This window comes from Macaca thibetana, chromosome 7, assembly GCF_024542745.1.
Source record: "Macaca thibetana thibetana isolate TM-01 chromosome 7, ASM2454274v1, whole genome shotgun sequence".
NCBI classification, from domain to species: domain Eukaryota; kingdom Metazoa; phylum Chordata; class Mammalia; order Primates; family Cercopithecidae; genus Macaca; species Macaca thibetana.
Window position 1 is genome coordinate 109,139,867 of NC_065584.1, and position 19,641 is coordinate 109,159,507.

General features: G+C 51.2%; 1 protein-coding gene across 1 annotated transcript in view; it reads left to right on the forward strand.

Moving 5' to 3' along the window:
- Positions 1–17,258, forward strand: part of LOC126958086 (E3 ubiquitin-protein ligase HERC2) — a 221,225-nt gene extending 203,967 nt beyond the window's left edge. Inside the window, exons 85-94 of the mRNA XM_050796222.1 lie at positions 3,032–3,219; positions 3,980–4,177; positions 6,689–6,772; positions 10,832–10,973; positions 11,127–11,321; positions 12,475–12,587; positions 13,204–13,394; positions 14,313–14,418; positions 14,707–14,919; positions 16,264–17,258. Of these exons, the coding sequence (XP_050652179.1) occupies positions 3,032–3,219; positions 3,980–4,177; positions 6,689–6,772; positions 10,832–10,973; positions 11,127–11,321; positions 12,475–12,587; positions 13,204–13,394; positions 14,313–14,418; positions 14,707–14,919; positions 16,264–16,536 (1,703 nt within the window). The 3' untranslated portion in view covers positions 16,537–17,258. The remainder of the gene's footprint in view (positions 1–3,031; positions 3,220–3,979; positions 4,178–6,688; positions 6,773–10,831; positions 10,974–11,126; positions 11,322–12,474; positions 12,588–13,203; positions 13,395–14,312; positions 14,419–14,706; positions 14,920–16,263) is intronic.
- The last annotated feature ends 2,383 nt before the right edge of the window (positions 17,259–19,641 follow it).

Consider the following 19,641-nt stretch of genomic DNA (forward strand, 5'->3'; position numbering starts at 1 on the left):
CCTGCTCTGGCAGAAGAACATCAGCCGCCTCTTGGTCCCGCCGTGCCCCACGCCTCGACCTGGCCATTTCTCCAAGGAGCCTGGCATCTGTGGAGGAGAATGGCCTTGAGCAGACAAGGTCTGGATGATGGGTGAGCTCATTGCTATTGAGGCGTCACCGCTCCCCAGGCCTCCTCAATGGGCAAAGCCAGGGACTGGTCATGTAAACAATACCCCGGTTTATGTTTGATGTTTCCTTCTGGATCTGCATGTGTGTTGAAAGCTGTGAGTTTCCACCAGTATCCCCAGGACCAGTTCGGATCCACAGGGTTCATTCCAGTTTTCTCTTGGCAACCTTGCAGCTCCTTTCTCTCTGGCAGTTTGGCCCCCTAACCCCGTGCATAACCAGCGTCTCATCCTCCGGTGCGTGGCTCCTCCCCTCACATGTGGGGGTCTTGGCTAACCCCCCTCGGACCTAGCACCTGGGTGGAAGCCCTCCTCATGCTCGCGGACTCATTCCCTGTGCCTGGCTGCATCTGCAGAGACGCCCTCCTCACCTTGTGTGTGCGACACCCGCCTCGTGGCTTTAGCAGCAACCTGCGGGGAGCAGGCAGGGACAGGAGACAAGCACAGGGGAGCAGGCAGGGGCAGGAGACAAGCACAGGGGAGCAGGCAGGGGCAGGAGACAAGCACAGGGGAGCAGGCAGGGGCAGGAGACAAGCACAGGGGAGCAGGCAGGGGCAGGAGACAAGCACAGGGGAGCAGGCAGGGGCAGGAGACAAGCACACTGCCCTTGATCACACAGGCATCACACTTTCCAGACACCCGAGGAGCTAGATTTGACAAGGCTAATGGTGTCTCCAGAGAACGTGAGCCTTGTTTCCATCCTGGTCACCAGGGACCTTGCCTGAGAATATTTTCTGGTGGTGTTTCTTGGTTGAGGTCCAACACGGTGCACTGAAAAGTGTGATGATTCTCGTGAATGGTGAATCTTATGTTTAGGGTATGAATACAAACTGCATGTTCTTTTTGTATGTTATTTTTTAAATTTATTTTTATTTCAACAAGTTTTTGGGGAACAAGTGGTGTTTGGTTACATGAATAAGTTCTTTAGAGGTGATTTCTGAAACGTGGTGTACCCATCGCCCAGGCAGTGTACACAGTACCCAATGTGTAGTCTTTTATCCCTCACTCCTCTCCTACCCTTTCCCCCGAGTCCCCAAAGTCCATTGTGTCATTCTTAAGCCGCTGCATCCTCATAGCATGAGAACATATGGTTTGGTTTTCCGTTCCTGAGTTACTTTACTTAGAATAATGGTCTCCAGTCCCATGCAGGTTGCTGTGAATGCCATCGTTTCATTCCTTTTTATGGCTAGTAGTGTTCTGTGGTGTATATACACCACATTTTCTTATCCACTCATTGATTGATGGGCTTTGGAGCTGGTTCCATGTTTACGTAACTGCAAATTGTGCTGCTATAAACATGCGTGTGCAAGTACTTTTTCAAATAGTGACTTCTTTTCTTCTGGGTAGATACCTAGTGGTGGGATTGCTGGATCAAATGGTAGATCTACTTTTAGTTCTTGGAGGAATCTCCACACTTTTCCACAGTGGAGCATGGAAAATGCTTTCTGTCACAGCGCATTTTCACAGATAGCTTGTTTCTGGTTTTTATCCTCTCTAGAGGGAAAATCTCAATGGGTTGTACTGGTTTCTGTTCCCACCAGCAGTGTGTTCCCTTTTCACCACATCTGTGCCAACATCTATTATTTGCTTATTTATTTATTTTTATTATGGTCATTCTTGCAGGAGTGAGGTGGTATCACATTGTGGTTTTGATTTTTAAAACATGGATTTTAAGGTGGATCACGAGGTCAGGAGTTCGAGACCAGCCTGACTAACATGGTGAAACCCCATCTCTACTAAAAACACAAAAATTGACTGGGGCGTGGTGGCACGCACCTGTAATCCCAGCACTTTGGGAGACCGAGGCAGGCGGATCGTGAGGTCACGAGTTTAAGACCAGCCTGAGCAACATGGTGAAACCCCATCTCTACTAAAAATACAAAAATTAGCTGGGCATGTTGGCGTGCTCCTGTAAGCCTAGCTACTCAGGAGGCTGAGGCAGGAGAATCACTCAAACCCGGGAGACGGAGATTGCGGTGAGCCAAGATCACACCACTGCATTCCAGCCTGGGCGACAGAGTGAGACTTCGTCACAGTGATTCACGCCTGTAATCCCAACACTTTGGGAGATGAGGTGGGAGGATCACTTGAGCTGGGGAGGTTGAGGCTGCAGTGAACCGTGATCATGCCAGTTTACTCCAGCCTGGGCAACAGAGTGAGACCCTATCTCAAAAGAAAGTATAAAATAAATCAAACAGACTTTTCCTCTTCTGTTTCACATGCAAGAGCAATTTGGGATGTTAGGGATATTGCTATCTGTTCTAACATTATTCCGATGGATTTGGGATGTTCAGGATATTGCTATCTGTTCTATTATTATTCCGATGGATTTGGGATGTTCGGGATATTGCTATCTGTCCCGATATTATTCCGATGGATTTGGGATGTTCGGGATATTGCTGTCTGTTCTGATGTTATTCCGATGGATTTGGGATGTTCGGGATATTGCTGTCTGTTCTGATGTTATTCCGATGGATTTGGGATGTTCGGGATATTGCTGTCTGTTCTGATATTATTCCGATGGAGAACTGCTGCCGTTCACGCCTAGTCCTGAGAACTAACACTGTTGAAGGCTTTAGACCAGAGTCCTGTGCCTCTTACTAGAAGAGGCCTGGTGGCCAGCAGGGGCTGTGGCGAGTCCTGGGAAGTACGCTCGCCTCTTTGGATGTGTAGTTAGCGTGTATTCACATTTAGGTCATACGTAAAGCAGACATTCACGTCTAGGTCAGATGTAAAGTTGACGACTAGGTCAACACCCAGCTGAAGGGCAGGGAGCGTTGGTTCTCTGTGTGATGGGAAGACATTGGCAGCCATGCGTTTGTTGGCCCTAGTGTACAGGTTCTGATTCTAAATGCACTTCATTCAGGTGAGGTTTATACATGGGGCGACAATGATGAGGGACAGCTGGGAGATGGAACCACCAACGCCATCCAGAGGCCTCGGTTGGTAGCTGCCCTTCAGGGTAAGAAGGTCAACCGTGTGGCCTGTGGCTCAGCACATACCCTCGCCTGGTCGACCAGCAAGCCCGCCAGCGCTGGCAAACTCCCAGCACAGGTGAGTCCGAGCAGGCTGGGTGGGTCGGGGACGAGCAAAGTGTGCTCCTGTCACGTGCTGCATCCTGTCGTTGTGTATTTACAGAGGCTTCTCGGTGAAAGTAATTCAGGCTCAGTAGATGTTAACCAAACAGTGTATTTACGAGCCTCGATATTTGGCTGGTTGTGGTGGCTCATGCCTGTAATCCCAACACTTTGGGAGGCCGAGGTGGGCGGATTGCCTGAACTCAGGAGTTCGGGACGAGCCTGGACAACACAGCAAAACCCTGTCTCTACAAAATTAGCTGGGCATAGTGGCGTACACCTGTCGTCCCAGCTACTTGGGAGGCTGAGGGCTGAGGTGGGAGGATCGCTTGAGTCTGAAAGGTTAAAGCTGCAGTGATTGCACCACTGCCCTCTTGCCTGGGTGACAGAGTGAGACCCTGTCTCAAAAAAAACCTTAATATTCATGCCAGCCAACATTCTGTGTGTACGGTGTGTATCACCTTCTAAGATATCTTATAACCCTCACCACTGTTCTGATGTACATGCCTCACGCTTCTTAGTAAATATATTTGTATAGACAAATTTTTTTTTTACAGTCAAATTGGACAGAATATTATTTTAAAAGCAGCACAGTGAGGTTTTGTAAAGCAAACTCAGAAACCATAATGCTTCTCTGGTTTTGAAACAATTGTTTTCAGAATCCTTAATGGGTGTCACACTGTGGCCCCCCTGTGCCTTTGGTGCCTGAGGGGCTGAAGGCCATTTCTGTGTTCCAGGTCCCCATGGAGTACAATCACCTGCAGGAGATCCCCATCATCGCACTGAGGAACCGCCTGCTGCTGCTGCACCACCTCTCCGAGCTCTTCTGTCCCTGCATCCCCATGTTCGATCTGGAAGGCTCGCTCGACGAAACTGGACTCGGGCCTTCTGTTGGGTTCGACACCCTGCGAGGAATTCTGATATCCCAGGGAAAGGTATTCGAGTGGCAGTCTTTGCTCTAGGGGAAACTGGTGTCTTCAGTACATTGTAACCCAACAGAATTCCGATCCTGGGAATAGAACACATAGAATACGGCTCATTCAGCAAATGTTCACGGACTGCCTCCTGCATGCCAGGCTGTGTTCTGGGTACTTTATTTTTTTTTTTGTATTTTTTAGTAGAGACGGGGTTTCACCGCGTTAGCCAGGATGGTCTCGATCTCCTGACCTCGTGATCCGCCCGTCTCGGCCTCCCAAAGTGCTGGGATTACAGGCTTGAGCCACCGCGCCCGGCCATTATCAATGAGAAAACAGACAAAAATTTCCTCCCTTTTGGAGCTTATATTAAAAACAAACAGTATGGTGCTGCATCTCTGCTTCGTAATCTCTGCCTCTCACCGCTCCAGAAGGATGAGGTGGGCCTTCATAAACTCAGCCTTTGTTCCTGCGGTCCTCCTCTGCCTGCCTGGCCTTGTGGCATTATGGCAAGTTCCACTGACACAGGAAGGCGGGCGATTGGACTGTTTCTCCCGGGATGTCCAGCAGAGGGGGCCAGGAGTCACAGATAGCTTACCTTGAAGGTCCATGCCTGAATGTGTAGAGATTGCTGGCCAAGTGAGAATTAACAGGGGTGAGTAATACAGTCATGAGTGAGGGCATCTGAAAGTCACCAGGCAGCTTTTGACCTGTAGATGTTGCTAATAATTGGAGCTTTCTGGAGGTTGGGTTAGTTTCTGGCAAGCAGCTTGACAAGATGATCTCGAAGGGGCTAATGATCCTACAGTAGGGGCATCTCTGTGTGGGGAAGAGCTTCAGAATTGGATTGAGGAACACTAATCCTGATTGTGATTCTGTGATATGTTTTGTTGTCAAATATCATGGCCCATTCTTAGTGATTTAATAACATTGAGATGTTTTGGAGTCCTGTCCCAGCAGGTTACTTTTTAAAGACTGGTTTTGTTTCCACTTGACTAGAACGATTTCTGCTGAACGGGACTGGGGCATTCATTTTACTTTCATGTGTGCCTGAGGGTGGAGGTGATGAGGCTTGTGTTTAATGGAAAGATCATCTCTCTGATGAGAGAGGCAGAAGAAATCGTAGGCAGGTAAAATGGATAGGAAATGTAATTTCAATTACTATTCAATAATAAAAAGTAGCAATTAATTAATTTTGCCTTCTTTTTTTAATCCTTCAAAGTTGTGATGATAATAGGCAGTGCAGAGGTAAAAAACCTTTCTTTGCAGGGAGAAAAATGGTGAGAGGAGGGGCATGTCCCACCTGGCCCTGTACGAGTGTTGTGCAGGCTGTGAGCAGGGCATGGGTGGGAGCTGGTGTGTGGTAGGGGAGCGGTGGGCAGCAGTGTCTGGCACCTGCTGAGGCTGCAGAAGATCAGGGGAGTGCTGAGGGCATCTGAAAGGGACCTCTGGTCAGGGAATGTGCAGGCAGCCTCGGTTCTGGTCCTCGGTGTGGTGAGGATCGGCCTCAGAGAGTGGGTGTTACTACTCCCGGTCCAGAGCACCAAAAGGGACTCTCCAGGAAGGTGGGCGGGCTGGTAACTGGGAGGAGAGGGGAGTGCTCCTGTGGAGGGGGAGCTCCCCTGGGGTCCAGGCAGGGCCCGTGGGGGCAGGATAAGTCTGGGCTGTGCAAGAGGCGTGGGGCTGAGGTGCCTCCAGGATGCCTGTTCCGGGTCTCCTCTGGCGCTTAGGGCCCTCACCTCCTGCCTTGGAGCAGCTTGTTCTTAGCCTTTGAACTGGGCAAGGGCTCAGCCTCCACTGAGGGACCCTTGCGCTCCCACAACCCACCCCTAACTGAAAGAAGGCACGATTGGCCACTTGGCCAAGAGAGCTGAGACCCCTGCTGACCTGTCTCCTCCGTTTCCATTGTCACGGCTGCTTGCTATATCCTGCACCCTTTCCCCATGGGCACGGCCGACCTGCTCCCACCTGGGGAAAGGCTGGGTCCTCACTGTGGCGCTCATGTTTGACCACGCCCTGCTGTCTTCACCCTGGGCGCTCCCAATTTCTTTCAGTGTGTTCACAGCCAGGACCTCTGGTTGGCTCCACGGCACTCCCTGGCCCTGTGGCTGCTGTGTGGCAGTCAGTGGTTTAACATCAGTCCCTGCCACTGGTGGACTTAATGTTTGGCAGGGAAATCTTGACTTCGAGACCTGAGTCAGAGCAGGTGCTCGCCAGGCCCAGCCCTCCCTGTTCTGCACCCTGCATGTGCTGGGCTCTTCCAGCCTCTGGCACACTGGTGGGTGGAGGTAGTTTCCTGAGGGACCTGCCTCTTGCCTGGCCATTGGCACTGCCTGCCCTGACTTGTGTCCCTGTGCGCTTCAGTGCCAGCCTGGTCCCCTGCACCCTCACAGCTTGAGAAAAGGGAGCTGGCAGTTTTCTGTTCTTAAGGTCTTCTTCAAATCAGATCTTAAACAAAACTATGTCATGATTTCTCCAGGAGTGATGCTTTCTGTATCAGATTCTAAATTTTGTCTGTTTGATGTGTTTTAGGAGGCAGCTTTCCGAAAAGTAGTGCAAGCAACCATGGTGCGCGATCGTCAGCACGGTCCCGTTGTGGAGCTGAACCGCATCCAGGTAGGGCATGGAGAGACATGTCCTGTGCTTTTCTTGTGGCCTGACAGCCTTAGAAGTGATGCTTTCGTGGGTGCCTGGGCTGGGACGAGAGCGCTGGTAGCCTGCCATCCCGTGCACCCCAACTTTAAAGAGCAGGTGCCACCTTCCTTTTTGTGGGCTTCCTGTATGTGATGTGCTGGGCCTTCCAGGAATGTCAGTGTGTTTCTTTATATAGAAGTAATGAAGATTTATCTCAGATAGTCCAAAAGCACAAACACAGGTCAGCAAGAATGGGGAAAATAAAATCAGCCCTCTTCCCACTGCATGATGATAACCGCTGCTGTTACATTGGGAGGTGTGTGTCTGTTTGTTACAGCCAAAGCAGGATCACTGCCTTTTAAAATTTGCTGCGCTCCTCCCTGCCATGGAATAGGGCTGTGGGGCTGCTTGTGTTTGGCAGCTGCCTGCAGCCTGCTTCTCTCTTGCAGAGGTGTGTCCTGGTTTACTCTGTTAGATTTCTCTGATGGTGCTAGGGGGCCATGCCCACTTTTCTGTGGTACAGGCAGGGCTATCTGGGTGTGTCTTCGGTTGCCCCTTTTGTTAAGTTCTGAGAAGTGGAGTGGGTCACAGGCCCAGTGATAGTTTGATGATACATCTGATTATAGGTTGTAACAGTTCATGCTCCCACTATCCTCACACCCTCCCCCCACTGGTAGTTTTCTTTGCCATTGTCATAGGCCAGAGTTACTAATATGTCTCATGGGTAGTGGTCAAAGAAACGACTAGTAGACCGTTTGTAAGTTTATACTGCTTCAAGTCTACATAAACTCACAGTTACAAACAAAGAGGAGCCTCAGCCCCTGATGATGATAGCGTGCAGAACTTGACATTTAATGCTCAAATGAAACTGGCCTCGTCTCTTGGATCAGACACAGAGAGCCACGAAGAACAAATTCTTTGTTCCTGTACCTTTGTATTAGCACATGATTTTTACCCTGATGTTGATTACATGACTAGAAATTGTTTCAGAGTTATATTTGGGGGCATGTTGGATTAAGACACCAGACTCTTGTCCTTTGTTGGACAGCTCATGTGACCACACTGATGGAACTGGTCTCTTCACTGACGTCAGAGTGTTTAATGCTAAACTGTACGTCAGTCATGTCCTCAAATAAATAGTTTAACTAGGTTCATAAAAAAGCTTTTATTTCCCTACGTTGGATGATCGCTTCAGTTTACTGTGCATCATAAACATCACAGCTTGTAAGAAAGGCCAGCCGATGGCTTCTGCATCGTCTGACCCCAGCGATTGAGTACGTCTCAACTTGTACCTCCCTCAAAACCGCATGCAGGCGTTTTGGGCCAGGGGCTCTCAGGGTGGGTGTTCAAGCCCCCTCTTCAAGCCTGGGGGGGCTCTGAGCATCAGCGAAGCTTTGATAAACTAGGATGCAGGTTAGGCACCCTTATTTCTGTCTTTGTATCATCTGAAATTTTTGAGAAGTCATTACATGCTGAACGCCTCTTTCCTACGCATCTTGCTATCCCCAGCTTGTGTTACAAAAATGTTCATTCAGTATGCAATTGAAACAAACTGGGTAAATGGCAAACAAATTTATATTAGTCCTTCTGGCCGCGCGTGGTGGCTCATGCCTGTAATCCCAGCACTTTGGGAGGCTGAAGTGGATGGATTGCTTGAGCCTAGGAATTTGAGACCAGCCTGGGCAACATGGTGAAACCCTGTCTCTACAAAAAGTACAAAAATTAGCCTGGTGTGGTGGTGGGTGCCTGTAGTCCCGGCTATTCAGGAGGCTGAGGCAGGGGGATCGCTTGAGCCTGGGAGGCAGAGGTTGTAGTGAGCCGAGATCATACTGGTGTATTCCAGTCTGGGCGACAGAGCTAGACACCGTCTCAAAGCAAACAAAAAGCAACTTACATCAGGCCTTTTTTTTTTTTTTTTTTGAGACAGAGTCTTGCTCTGTCGCCCAGGCTAGGGTGCAGTGCAGTGGCGCGATCTTGGCTCACTGCAGCCTCCACCTCCCGGGCTCAAGCGATTCTCCTGCCTCAGCCTCCCAAGAAGCTGAGATTACAGGCGTGCACCACCATGCCTGGCTAATTTTTTTTTTGTATTTTTAGCAGAGACAGGGTTTCACCATGTTGGCCAGGCTGGTCCCGAACTCCTGACCTCAGGTGATCCACTCGCCTTGGCCTCCCAAAGTGCTGGTATTATAGGCGTGAGCCGCCACGCCCGGCATCAGGCCTTCCTAAGAATCAGATAAACACCCTTCAGCCTAGTGTGCAATGTGGATTGACGTCTGGGGGCTGCTGTGGCTCAGCCACGGCCCCGGGTGCCATGGATGGCTCCTTCCCGTTCAGGGTAGCATGCCCCTCCCGAAGAGAGGAAATTTTCTACACGTGTGGAAACAGAAGTGATTTTCTGCCCAAAAATGAACATGGAGAAAAACATTCTATGAATTCAAGGTGTGCACAGGACACCAGCACGGAGCCAGGAAGGCTGCACAGGCACCTCCGTCCCGCCACCCCACGGCTGTGACGATGCGCTCAGGGGCACGCCTCCCGAGGGGATGCCATGGGAGGGGCTCTCGCAGCTGTCTGTGGAAAGTTTCGGAGACGCCAGAACACAGATCATCTTACTGAAGGGTTTTGTTTGTTGGGAATTTTATTTAGTTTTATAGCAGGATCTGAACGTCAGTACCTAAAAACTTTTCTACACTTAAAAATTTATTACAGAATTATTACATGCACATTTCTGAAAATTTAGGGACTTCAGATTAAAGACAGTTAAAATCATGTGTGTTTCTATTGAGCAGAGAAAGTGCTGTCCCACAGGAGCCTGTCTCCTTCCAGGATCATGGCTGCTGTTTTCTGCAGCCTCTGAGCACAGACAGCCTCTACCAGTGGGTGCTGTCGCGGAGAAGAGGCAGCCCCGTGGGCTTTGGGGAGCTGGGTGCACCTGTCCTGTCACACGGCTGCCGTGACGTAGGACATGTCCTGTTCTTTTCTGGTAGCCCAGTCTCCTCTGGGCATGATGGAGCCTTAAAAAGCTGCTGCGAGTTTCCAGGAACTCACATCTGTGAACACCTAGCCGAGTGTGTGGCACGCAGACAAGTTCATTCTACAGGCAGCTGTGGCTTCTGTCTGTCTTCTTGTATTTTTAGTCTTGGTTATGGCAGCCTGTGCTGTAAGTGGTTTAAACTCAACTGTATGTGAGCTAAAGATAAAGAGAGTTTCACTGGAGGAGTCATCAAAATACATTCTCAGGACCATTTTTTCTTCAATTTTTCTTTTTGACATGCTTCCAGACTGGGCTTCTCAGATGATTCTGATGCACAGCCTCGGCCACCCGCCCTCCGATGCCCCGAGGTCCTGCTGTGGCAGGGGCCCTAGGGCTCCTGCCTTGATGTCTGGGAATTGGAGTCCCCTGAGCCTTTGGAAATTGTAGCTTAGGATGAGAAGGATGGGCAACGAGAGTGACTGCCTGTGTTGGGGAGGCTGAGTGGCCCCGAGGCTTGGAAGTGGGATGGGTGGAAGTGGATGGGTGGAAGTGGATATGGGAAAGGCCTGGTCCCAGCCGAGGTACTCACTGTATCTGCTTCAGTTCAGGGGCATTGGGTTGAATCTTTGAGTGCCGGGAGTCTGTTCTGATCTGGGGGAGCTGCTTTTGGAGTTCCTGGTGTCTTATTTCCTGAGGTCATGGCAAGATGGTGAAGTGGTGGCAGTGCATAGGGTGTGAGAATGGTCCATGCCAAGGTGATGCTGCTAGGCCGCAGCTGTAGACGTGGTGGTAGTGTGTGTCATGTTGGAAGGTGTGTTTGTTCAGACACGCTAGTCCTAGGGGCTGCTGGGCATATCACTGGCGACATGCCCAATGGGGTGAGGGCAGCGGTCTCGGGTGTTCAGAGTCGAGTGCCCTGGATGGCGGGGTCTGCAAGCAGGTGCGTGACCAGGGAGGGGCCCATGCACAGTGCCTCCTCCTCATGCACTCGCCAGCTCCGCGTGTCTCCGGCTGTGTGTTTCCTGCTGCGGCAGTGGCCTCACGCTTGCTTGCTTTCTCCTCTCCAGGTCAAACGATCAAGGAGCAAAGGTGGGCTGGCTGGCCCTGACGGCACCAAGTCTGTCTTTGGGCAGATGTGTGCTAAGATGACCTCCTTTGGTCCCGACAGCCTCCTCCTTCCTCACCGTGTCTGGAAAGTCAAGTTTGTGGGTGAGAACTTGCTGGGCGCGCTGGAGCACCTGTGTCCCCGGCAGTGGTCGCCTGAGCCCACGGGGAGCACAGAGGCCACATGGTGCGGGAGCATTGGGGGTCTTCACACAGGACTGTGTGAGGGGACTTCGAGTGGCTGCTTCTTCCCTGCAGGTGAATCTGTGGATGACTGTGGGGGTGGCTACAGTGAGTCCATAGCTGAGATCTGTGAGGAGCTGCAGAACGGACTCACACCCCTGCTGATCGTGACACCCAATGGGAGGGATGAGTCTGGGGCCAACCGAGACTGCTACCTGCTCAGCCCGGCCGCCAGAGCACCTGTGCACAGCAGCATGTTCCGCTTCCTGGGTGAGCTTCTCGGCCGCTTGAACTGGGTTGCTGTGCCCTGTGCCTGCTCTTGAGTTAAAGTGTACTGTCTGTCTGAGGAGTGACAGTAGATATCTTGAATATCTGCGTTTAGTTTTTGAGACTAAAAACTAATAAAATGTTACCAATAAAAATGACTTTTAGAGCCAGGCGCAGGTGGCTCACGCCTATAAGCCTAGCACTTTGGGAGGCTGAGGCTGGTGGATTGCGTGAGGTCAGGAGTTCGAGACCAGCCTGACCAGTATGGTGAAACCTTGTCTCTACTAAAAATACAAAAAAAAAAAAAAAAAATTAGCTGGCTGTGGTGGCATGCACCTGTAGTCCCAGCTACTCAGGAGGGTGAGGCAGGAGAATTGCTTGAACCCAGGAGGCAGAGGTTGCAGTGAGCTGAGATCGCGCCACTGTACACCACCCTGGGCGACACTCCGTATCCACAAAAAAAAAAAAAAAGAAAAGACTTTTCATGTTGATCGTGCATTTCACCAACATTGTGGAAGCGAACAAGGTGTGCTGTTGACTTCCGTGCCTAGCACTGAGGGCCTGACGGTGGTGGACCGTTGGAAGCTCTGTGCATAGTTACAGGCACTGGCAGAGCCAGCAGGCCCTGGCCACGTGCTGAGGACTGGAGACTGCCTTGAGCACTCAGAAAATGTGAGATTCTGTTTCTTCATCTTCAGTGTTTATCTGAGACTTGGGATCAGAGAGGGGTGAAGTCTTCACCATTGGCCAGTCCCTCCCTCCTGTCCCACTGAGGGTGTGCAGAGTGTCCTTGGCTGTGCGTCCCACCACACCTGCACCTCCTGGGCAGGGCTGTAGCTCCCTGGAGGACACTCCCATGGGGAAGTTCCAGCTCTTTGCTGTCAGAAGAAGAAGAATTGGCCTCTGTGTGGCTTAAACTAATGTGTGTGCAGAAGGGATGTGAAGAGTTAGAGGCTTATAGGCACAAAAGGGAATGATAGATGTAGAGGAGGACAGATGGTCTTGAGGAAGGGCCTAGACCTATGATTTGGGTGTTACTGCTTCAGAAGGTTCTGAGGCCTCAGTGCGGAGCTGCTGCCAGTGGCGTGTGTGAGTGAACGGGAAGTTTTGTCATCCTTTTCAAGTGTCCTCTGTCACTTGTGTCCTGAATGATCAGGTGTGCTGCTGGGCATTGCCATCCGAACCGGGAGTCCCCTAAGCCTCAACCTCGCTGAACCTGTCTGGAAGCAGCTGGCTGGGATGAGCCTCACCATCGCGGACCTCAGTGAGGTAACTCCCTGGGGCGGCAGGCGGGGCCTCTAGGGTCTTGTTAACAAGCACGGTCTGTTCTGCGGGTCTGGTCAGGCTGTGAATTCTGGCCTAACTTGGTGCCCAGGTGACGCAGAGGCTCCTGGCTGTGGGCCATCTTTGAGTAGCAAAAAAAATAGATCATCTGCTTTCTGGTGTTTTGTAACATACACTGTCTTGTCAGATAAGGAAGCTCACTGCCTCCCCTGTGAAGAAGCTGAGCTTTTGGGAAGCCGGGGGGCTGCAAGTCAGGCTTGCACAGGAGGCTCTGTCCTGGGGCGACCACAGCCAGCTCATCCCTTGTGGCTGTGTCGTGCCTCGGCTGCAGGGCGGGAATCCTTGCTAGCCAGTTGCTGTAACTTTCTCAGTGGTTAGTTTTAAGCACTTGACTGAACTGTGAATTATTTGTTCAGCTCCTTGGGTGAAGTACTCTCTCGTTGCTCCTCTTCTGTCTTGGTGTGTGCTGTGTACTTGCAGCCTCGAGATGCACTTGAGGCTGACCCCGGCTCCTGCTTGACAGAGTGTGCTGGGTGGACTGGGATCTGGGGTGGAGACGAGCCCTGAGTCGACACATGGGCTTTCTTTTTCTCCTTAAAAGGTTGATAAAGATTTTATTCCTGGACTCATGTACATCCGAGACAATGAAGCCACCTCGGAGGAGTTTGAGGCCATGAGCCTGCCCTTCACGGTGCCGAGCGCCAGCGGCCAGGACATCCAGCTGAGCTCCAAGCACACGCACATCACCCTGGACAACCGCGCGGAGTACGTGCGGCTGGCGATAAACTACAGGTTGGTGGTCATCTGTCTCTGTTGCATTGACACAGGTAGCAAAAGTAGCAGAAAATGGTTGCATGGACGTGTGTTTTTAGGAGTGTCGTCCACAGTACAGTAATGGATTTGGCTGCAACTATTGCTGATCTGTGGGTGTGAAGCTTATTCTGTGATCAGGGTCGGTGTTCATTACTCCTAGCTCTAACCAGAATACCAAGATCAACAAAATCCACCCATTTGGGTCACTGCACCTGAGGAGGCCGTAGTTTTTGCCCTGTGTGCTTTCTTTGTTGGCTTCCTTGGGACAGGGCTGGGTCTGGGGCTGTCTCGACCCCCTCCAGGCTGCTTGAGTGACACAGAGCAGCCTTTGCCAGGTGTCCAGGTGTGACTGTGCACAGGCCTTTGGGCACCGTGATTCAGGCTTGGCAGGTCATTACCACCACCCACAGTTTCCACTGCTTGTCCCATGTCCCCTGGAAGCACCTGAGAGTGTCTGGATGAGGCCCCATGTGGTGGGTGTGCCCTGTGGGCTCTGGTGGGGGTAGTCCTGGCAGGTGTCCTGGGTGGTGCCGTCCCCCGTATCGTGTCTGCCGTGGGTCAGCATGGTGTCTCGGGCCTGTGGCGGGTGCGCGTGTTTCCCCTCTTGGTGCTGGCTTCTCCTGGGGTATCCGGTGGATACTGAGAGTGGTGGCTTGGGGTGTGCGTAGCTGTGGGTGGTCATTAGGCTGTACCCCATCTGCCGGACGAGATGAGCCGAGTGTCGGGAGAAGTTCTGCAGTGCTGAGCTGCTAAGCATGCTCATGCCATCTGGAGCTGGTGCTCTGTCCTCCCAGCTGGGAAGTGTGCGGCCGCAGTGCTGCGTGCCAAGGATTGGTGTGAGCAGAACAAAGTCAGTGTCACCGAAGACAGAAGTGTAAAGTGAGCTTTTTCTTCCAGACTCCATGAATTTGATGAGCAGGTGGCTGCTGTTCGGGAAGGGATGGCCCGCGTTGTGCCTGTCCCCCTCCTCTCACTGTTCACCGGCTACGAACTGGAGACGATGGTATGCCGACCCCCAGGTGGGGCTGCCCTGCAGCTGCCTTTGCTTGCTGACCCACAAATCAGTGACAGTAGTTCAGAGTCAGAGCCTTGCCCTGTGTGTTGACTGAAGGGAGTGCACTCTGAGCACGTCCCTCCACCCGCCCGCAGGAGGCTGTATGCGGGCCCACCCAGAGCCCCCAGACCTCTCCCTGCCCCAAACAGGCCTTGGTGTAGAGAGGGAGCGTGATGGAGTCTTGCGGAAATGCCAGGTGGGAAGCATCACACGGCCCTGACGGACATCCTCCTGCAGGTGTGTGGCAGCCCTGACATCCCCCTGCATCTGCTCAAGTCGGTGGCCACCTACAAAGGCATCGAGCCTTCCACATCGCTGATCCAGTGGTTCTGGGAGGTGATGGAGTCCTTCTCCAACACAGAGCGCTCTCTCTTTCTTCGCTTCGTCTGGGGCCGGACGAGGCTGCCCAGGACCATTGCCGACTTCCGGGGCCGAGACTTCGTCATCCAGGTAGGCTCCTGGCTGGGCTTGCCAGCCCTGGGCTGATGTTGGCCAATGGTGGCCAGGTCCTCACCCACGGTCCTGCAGCACATGGAAGAATGGGCCTCTTGTGTCTTCACAGAAATGAAAATGGAAAACATCCAACTTCTCTGATGTGAAGGCTCAAAATGTTATGATTATGTGTTTTGGGTATGATTACCTGTTTTTTAAAAATGTATCTGGCCGGGCCGGGCGCGGTGGCTCAAGCCTGTAATCCCAGCACTTTGGGAGGCCGAGACGGGCAGATCACGAGGTCAGGAGATCGAGACCATCCTGGTTAACACGGTGAAACCCCGTCTCTACTAAAAAATACAAAAAACTAGCCGGCCGAGGTGGCGGACGCCTGTAGTCCCAGCTACTCGGGAGGCGGACGCAGGAGAATGGCGTGAACCCGGGAGGCGGAGCTTGCAGTGAGCTGAGATCCGGCCACTGCACTCCAGCCTGGGTGACAGCGCGAGACTCCGTCTCAAAAAAAAAAAAAAAAAAAAAATGTATCTCGCCATCCCCAGAATACACCACTGCTGTGTCAGCCCACTCTAGGTTTCAAACACACGCAAAGCACTCGCTCAGTTATCTGGTCGGATTAGGTGAGTCACTAAGTAACACGCTAGATGCTGAGAAAAATGAGGCTGCTCGTAGGATTGAGAACAAGGGTTTCGCTTTGGGTTCCAACTCTGTGGGCAGTGGTCAGAAACAAGCTCGACGGACCTGCCGGGTCACTGAGAGGGGGTGGCCTGATGCCCTCGCTCTCTGTTGGGACCGTAACAGCAGTGCCTGCGTGGATGGATCGATAGGGTCCACTGTTCCCAGCATGTGCCCAGCAGAGCCTGACCTGCGTCTCTACCAGGGTTAGAAAAGTGGCCGTCTTTCAGGGTCACCTTGGAGAGCATGCATAGTTTATCTTAGAAGGTCAGTAATTCTTAGTTTTTGTCCATAATTCTTGCTGTTTCTTAGTATCTTAATCTGTAGTGGTCAAAGTTGGGCTGGTAGACTCGTGAGGAGCTCTCCCATGATCACGTGCCTGGCCCTCCGCCTGCCAGGCCTCCCCAGGCCCATAGGGGTGGTGTGGTCCTCTGGCCCTCTTCCCGGGATGACCGTAGAGAGCCGTCGTCTCCATAGTGAGGTGCTGTTTCTTACTCCAGGTTCTAGGAATTAGTTGCACCTTGTTACTCCTAAAGTTGGTTGGATTATGTTTTCTGCTGTTTTGTTCTTAGCAAAATACATGGTTTTGTGAGCACAAAGAGCCTAATGAGTACAGTAAAGTAGACTGCAGCCATGTTCAGCTTCTGATCACGTCATATTTCTGCTCAACAGGTGTTGGATAAATACAACCCTCCAGACCACTTCCTCCCTGAGTCCTACACCTGTTTCTTCTTGCTGAAGCTGCCCAGGTATTCCTGCAAACAGGTGCTGGAGGAGAAGCTCAAGTACGCCATCCACTTCTGCAAGTCCATAGACACGGATGACTATGCTCGCATCGCGCTTACAGGAGAGCCGGCCGCCGACGACAGCAGCGACGATTCAGATAACGAGGATGTCGACTCCTTTGCTTCAGACTCTACGCAAGATTATTTAACAGGACACTAAGATGGGGAAACGTCCTTGTGAAACGAAAGCCTGAGCCAGGCGGCAGAGCGCTCGCTGCTGTGTAGACTGTAGGCTGCCTGGTGTGTCTGATGAGAAGCGTCTGTCCTCGAGCCAGGCGGGAGGAGGGGGTGGAGAGACTGACTGGCCGTGCTGGGAATGACAGTGGAAAGGTCCGCCTGTGCGCATGGAACACCGTGGACGCTCGACTTCCAAGGGTCTTCTCACCCGTAATGCTGCATTACATGTAGGACTGTGTTTACACAGTGTGTAAATGTTTATATAAATACCGAATTGCAGCATCCCCAAAATGAATAAAGCCTTTTTACTTGTGGGTGCAATCGATTTTTTTCTTTCTCCTTTCTTTCAAGTGTCGTGAGTCGTCTTGATTGTATATTGGAAATAACTGTGTAACAAATCGTTATTATAAATATTTCAATTAATTTTACTCTGAATTTGTTTATTAAAAGCCTTTTGAACATGAAATGATCAGTATTACTTGAATGCATCCAGAGGATATTTAAACCAAAATGAAAAACCAGAAGGCCATTTGGTGTCCCCTCTCCCAGGTGTCCCCTTCTAGCATATGCATTATGTCATCTGAATTGAGGCCTTTCTGTGAACAGCATCATAACTTCTATCATGGAAAGTGTACTATATATAACGTTTGTGTCATGTATATGCCTAAATTTTAATTATCTATAAATAAAACATCTGTCATAAAAGTGTAGGCTGAGCTTTCTTAACCAGTTAGACTAGCACCAGGGGATATACTGCAACCAAAAAGTCAGTTAGTCCTTGATACAGCAGTAAGTGAGATTTCAGCCAAGTTTAGATTTTTTTTGATTACAGAAACCAAACTCAAGTCACAAAGAAGTGATTAGGAGAATGGAAGGTTCCAGGGGACCAGCTGGTGGCAGGGGCTGAAGGGCTCTGGAGCCTTCAGGGTTTCCTCCGACTTCCTCCCCAGTCCCATGTGTCTGCACAGCCTTAGCTTCTGCTTCCCTTGGCCTGGGCTGAGAGTCTTCGGTCCAGACAGCCGTGGTACACGGTTTGGGCTGCTTGTGTATGGCACACACTCGTGTCTGCAAAGGGTAGGACTGCGAACCGGCTAGGAGAGCTGAACAGTATCAGATTGAGGCGGAACTATGTGTTTCACGTTGGGAGACAGTTTATTCAGGGACACAATGTTTAGCACTCACACACAAGATCCAAAGAGGGGAATTTTTTTTTCTGGGAACCTTTCCAGGACAGAATTGGTAAATGCCAGGATTAGTCTATTTTCAGCTTAGCTCAAAACTTCCATAAGCTGTATGGTATTATTTTTGTTAATATCACCAACCTTTTTGTTGTTAGCTTTTGCGGCGTAACAGAATTGCCCCTGAAGTCGGTGAGAAGCAGTGTTTCTCACTCGCGTGCCTGGCTGGGTTGGGCTGGCCTCAGCTGAGGGGCCCTGGGCCTGCGGTGGGCTGGCCTCAGCTGAGGGGCTCTGGGCCTGGGCTGGGCTCAGCTGAGGGGCTCTGGGCCTGCGGTGGGCTGGGCTCAGCTGAGGGGCTCTGGGCCTGCGGTGGGCTGGCCTCAGCTGAGGGGCTCTGGGCATGGCTGGGCTGGGCTCAGCTGAGGGGCCCTGGGCCTGCGGTGGGCTGGCCTCAGCTGAGGGGCTCTGGGCCTGCGGTTAGGAGCTGCCAGGCTTCACATCTCTCTTCTAGCTTCGCATCTCTCTTCTGGCTTCAGGCGTGTGTATCACGGTGGTGACACAGTTGTAAGAGGGCCCAGAGCTGCACTGTCCCCTCCACCCACTTTCCATTGGCGAACCCCCAAATCAGGCTGGCAAATGCCTTCTGCCTCTAGAACATGGGTTCTCAAAGTCCTGGCTGAGGACCCCTGGAGTTCCTGAGGCCTTTTCAGGGTGTCCAAGAGAGCCTCTCTCTCCTACTACATCTCTGGGAGGCCAAATTTTCTTCACCTCCTTCCACCAACATAGCTCACAATGTGGGCACGCACAAAGAGAAATGAGAATTCACCTGTCTCCTGGGAAAGGAAAGGAGAATCTCCACCTGCAAGCTCACTAGGCCAGAAGAAAAGGGTGAGCTTGGAAACAGTCACATGGGAAACTGCCTTTTCATTCTGTGCCTGAAGGACAATGTAAAGTCACAGCTCATTGCTCCGTAAGGGACTAGACACTAGAAATTGCCCGTACGCCCATTCCCAAACCAATGCATATTTGACTTCTTCCTCCACTGTAGGTTGACTTTATCTGACGTAAAGTGCAGATGTACTGAGCATGAGCCGAATTTGTAATTGACTCTTCCTATGCCCCCTGCGAGTCAGCAAGCGCTCATCAAAGCCTCACGAGGATGTGCCCCACTTCTCTCATTTTTCCTACCCGCCCTCCTTTTTATTCTTTCCTCCTTCCCCTCCTGCCATTTTCCCCTTTAAATATTGAAACCCTTAAAACTCTTTGGAAAAAGCCCCGGACACAGAGCCTACTGTGGCTTGTGTCTCTTTCCCTGGCACATCCTCAGCTGTGGCAAAATCAGCCTCTAAATGGATTGAGGCCTGTCTCAAACCCCAGTTTTGTTTTTTTTTTTTTTTTTTTTTTTTTTTTTTTGAGATGGAGTCTTGGTCTGTCGCCCAGGCTGGAGTGCAGTGGCACGATCTCCACTCACTGCAAGCTCCACCTCCTGGGTTCATGCCATTCTCCTGCCTCAGCCTCCCGAGCAGCTGGGACTACAGGCGCCCGCCGCCATGCCCAGCTATTTTTTTTGTATTTTTAGAGAGACGGGGTTTCACCGTGTTAGTCAGGATGGTGTCGATCTCCTGACCTCGTGATCCGCCCGCCTCGGCCTCCCCAAGTGCTGGGATTGCAGGCTTGAGCCACTGCGCCCGGCCACTTTTTCTGGTTTACACTTCCATTAAGCCAGACAGTTAAAGAGGCTAATAAAAGTATTAATGCCATTCTCACTTTTTTTTTTGGGGGAAAATAATTTTTCAAAATTGTGTCCATGTTAAGTCATGGGTTTGTTTTTATTTTAAATGTATTCAATATTTTAAATATTTTCATTAGTAATTCCCAATGTGATAGGTAAAACCCAGATGAAAATTATT